The sequence below is a fragment of the Pundamilia nyererei genome, unplaced genomic scaffold (genome assembly GCF_000239375.1).
Source record: "Pundamilia nyererei isolate P.nyererei 1_Seehausen unplaced genomic scaffold, PunNye1.0 scaffold00061, whole genome shotgun sequence".
Classification (NCBI taxonomy): Eukaryota; Metazoa; Chordata; class Actinopteri; order Cichliformes; family Cichlidae; genus Pundamilia; species Pundamilia nyererei.
Window position 1 is genome coordinate 1,417,262 of NW_005187462.1, and position 2,225 is coordinate 1,419,486.

Consider the following 2,225-nt stretch of genomic DNA (forward strand, 5'->3'; position numbering starts at 1 on the left):
CTCTAAACAGTTTGCACATCACTACGTTCTGTTATATTACCCTATTACACAGCATTTCTTTTTAAATTAATCTTTTTTAGAAACAGGATCATACTAATATACAGTTGTGGTCAAAGGTTTACATCCGCTAATCACAGGAACAAATTTCACGGTCATTTTGGGCTTTCTGTTAATTTTTTGAACTGTTCTTTTTCCAGAATGGGATGCTTGTACAGCATCCATCTTTCAGCCTTGGATTATCTCTAACATTAGGCCAGTACAAGAAGAAACAGGCCCAGCCTGATATATGTACATATGATCACTTAAATACTTTAATAAGAGGTGCTGAATGTTCGACAGTGTCTTTTGACTTGACAAGGCCAAGGTCTACAAACTTCTCACATGATAAACATGATTTGTAGTTTTTGCTGGACAGCACTCACTGGACTGACCAATTCTTCCAAGAGGAGTGATACTTTGCCATTGTTCATAGCATCGGTCAATTCAAAGAGTGCTGTCAAGCAAATCCTTTCTTGCTGGCAAATAGAAACTACCAGCTGTAATCGATCATGGTTTTACCTTTCCTGCTGTGCTCAGGGGAAAGTCTTTCCGACAGAGGTGCGCAATGATTCCTGCTGCAAGGGCGTCACCAAGAACGTTGATCATGGTACGAAACCTGTCACTGCAGAGAGAAGGAAAGACAAAATGCCACAAGACCACCTCACCAAGGACTGATTCCATCCTTTGAAACCTGTGATTTTCCATAATCAGCACTTACAGGATCCAATCAATGGCTACGATTAGTGTGATGTCATCTGGTGGCAGGCCTACTGATGTGAGTACGATTACCATGGTAACCAGACCAGCCTGAGGAATCCCAGCTGCTCCAATACTGGCGGCTGTAGCTGTGATACTGGAAGACGGGGAGACATGAGGAGAGTTAGAGATCAAAACTGAAAGAACATGAGCAGACAGCAGGCTTCTTCAATGTTTATTATGTATTTTCATAAAGTTTTAAAAGGCTCCACTGGCTACAGGAGAGTATCATCTGTGTCTCCCATGCACACAGACTGGTTCTATACAGATAAAGTGAAAGTAACTGTTTGTCTCATTTTACCTGATGGTGACCAATTGGCCAAAGTCCAGCTCGTAGTCATTAACCTGAGCAATAAAGATGGCTGCCACTGCCTCATAGAGAGCTGTGCCATCCATGTTGATAGTGGCACCCACTGGGAGAACAAAACGAGCGATCTGCCGGTCCACATGACAGTTTTCCAGCAAACACTTCATGGTGATAGGCAGTGTGGCAGAGCTGTGGACAGGTGGCATTCAAACAAAAGATTAATAGGCCCATATTCTGTTTCGTATCTTCACTCCTCAGTTAGCGTTTAGCATATTTGCTATGAACCTTTCCAGGACTAACTAACTGAAGCGTAGGAAGCAGGTTAAAGTAGGGCTGACCTGGAGGAGGTTGCCAGGGCGATGACCAAGGCCTGCAGGAGGCCACGGATATAGCTGAAGGGGTTCTTCCTGGTGAGAAGGAAGTAGAAGAGAGGAAGGAGGACAAGTCCATGAACAAAGAGCCCGGTGAGCACAGTAACACCGTACCAGCCCAACTTCTTCCCCAGTGTGCTCGGATCCTGCATGTCCAGGATCTTCCCCGCCACCAAAAAGATAATCCCAAATGGAAAATACCTGGAAGAACAGAACATCATTATGAATCCTATAAGAGCTAAACGTGAAGTTTGTCTCGGAAGCTTAAGGCAAAACTTAAATGTTTTACATTCATTCCTTTCATGTTCATTTCACATATTTTTCATATATACCTTGTTCTTGAGTGGAGTTCAGATATCATTAGTTTATTTAGAATTATGAACATAGATTTCTTGAAGTCCACTGAGCATCATTTTAGAAAATTTGATCGGGTTTTGCAAGAAAGAGTTACTATATTAAAATAACTCGCAAAATATTTTTCAATTTAAAAAATGTAGAAAAAAACAGCCTCTCCCATTTAAGATCATCTTCTCAGGAACCTCGTGACTGTTCTTCTCCCATTTTTTGATCATTCCTTAGAAGTCCTGTACTGTTGGTGAGAATGGTTCTGGTTGCGTGTGCTCTCACCAACAGTAGCATTCTTTGAGGGTTGATTCAGATTTAGGTGTATACATGCATACAGAATAAAACCTGTAGAGCTGCATCTGTTTGTGTTGAGCGTTAAGGTTTTAAAGCCTTGCTACAGTTTTAAA

The 2,225-nt window shown here is 41.8% G+C and overlaps 1 protein-coding gene across 1 annotated transcript in view; it reads right to left on the reverse strand.

The window, feature by feature from the left end:
- Positions 1-2,225, reverse strand: part of slc1a8a (solute carrier family 1 member 8a) — a 25,147-nt gene that overhangs the window by 3,429 nt on the left and 19,493 nt on the right. The window contains exons 6-9 of the mRNA XM_013911336.1: positions 1,441-1,674; positions 1,097-1,291; positions 758-892; positions 559-661 (exon numbers count right to left, since the gene is read on the reverse strand). Coding sequence (XP_013766790.1) covers positions 559-661; positions 758-892; positions 1,097-1,291; positions 1,441-1,674 — 667 coding nt within the window. The remainder of the gene's footprint in view (positions 1-558; positions 662-757; positions 893-1,096; positions 1,292-1,440; positions 1,675-2,225) is intronic.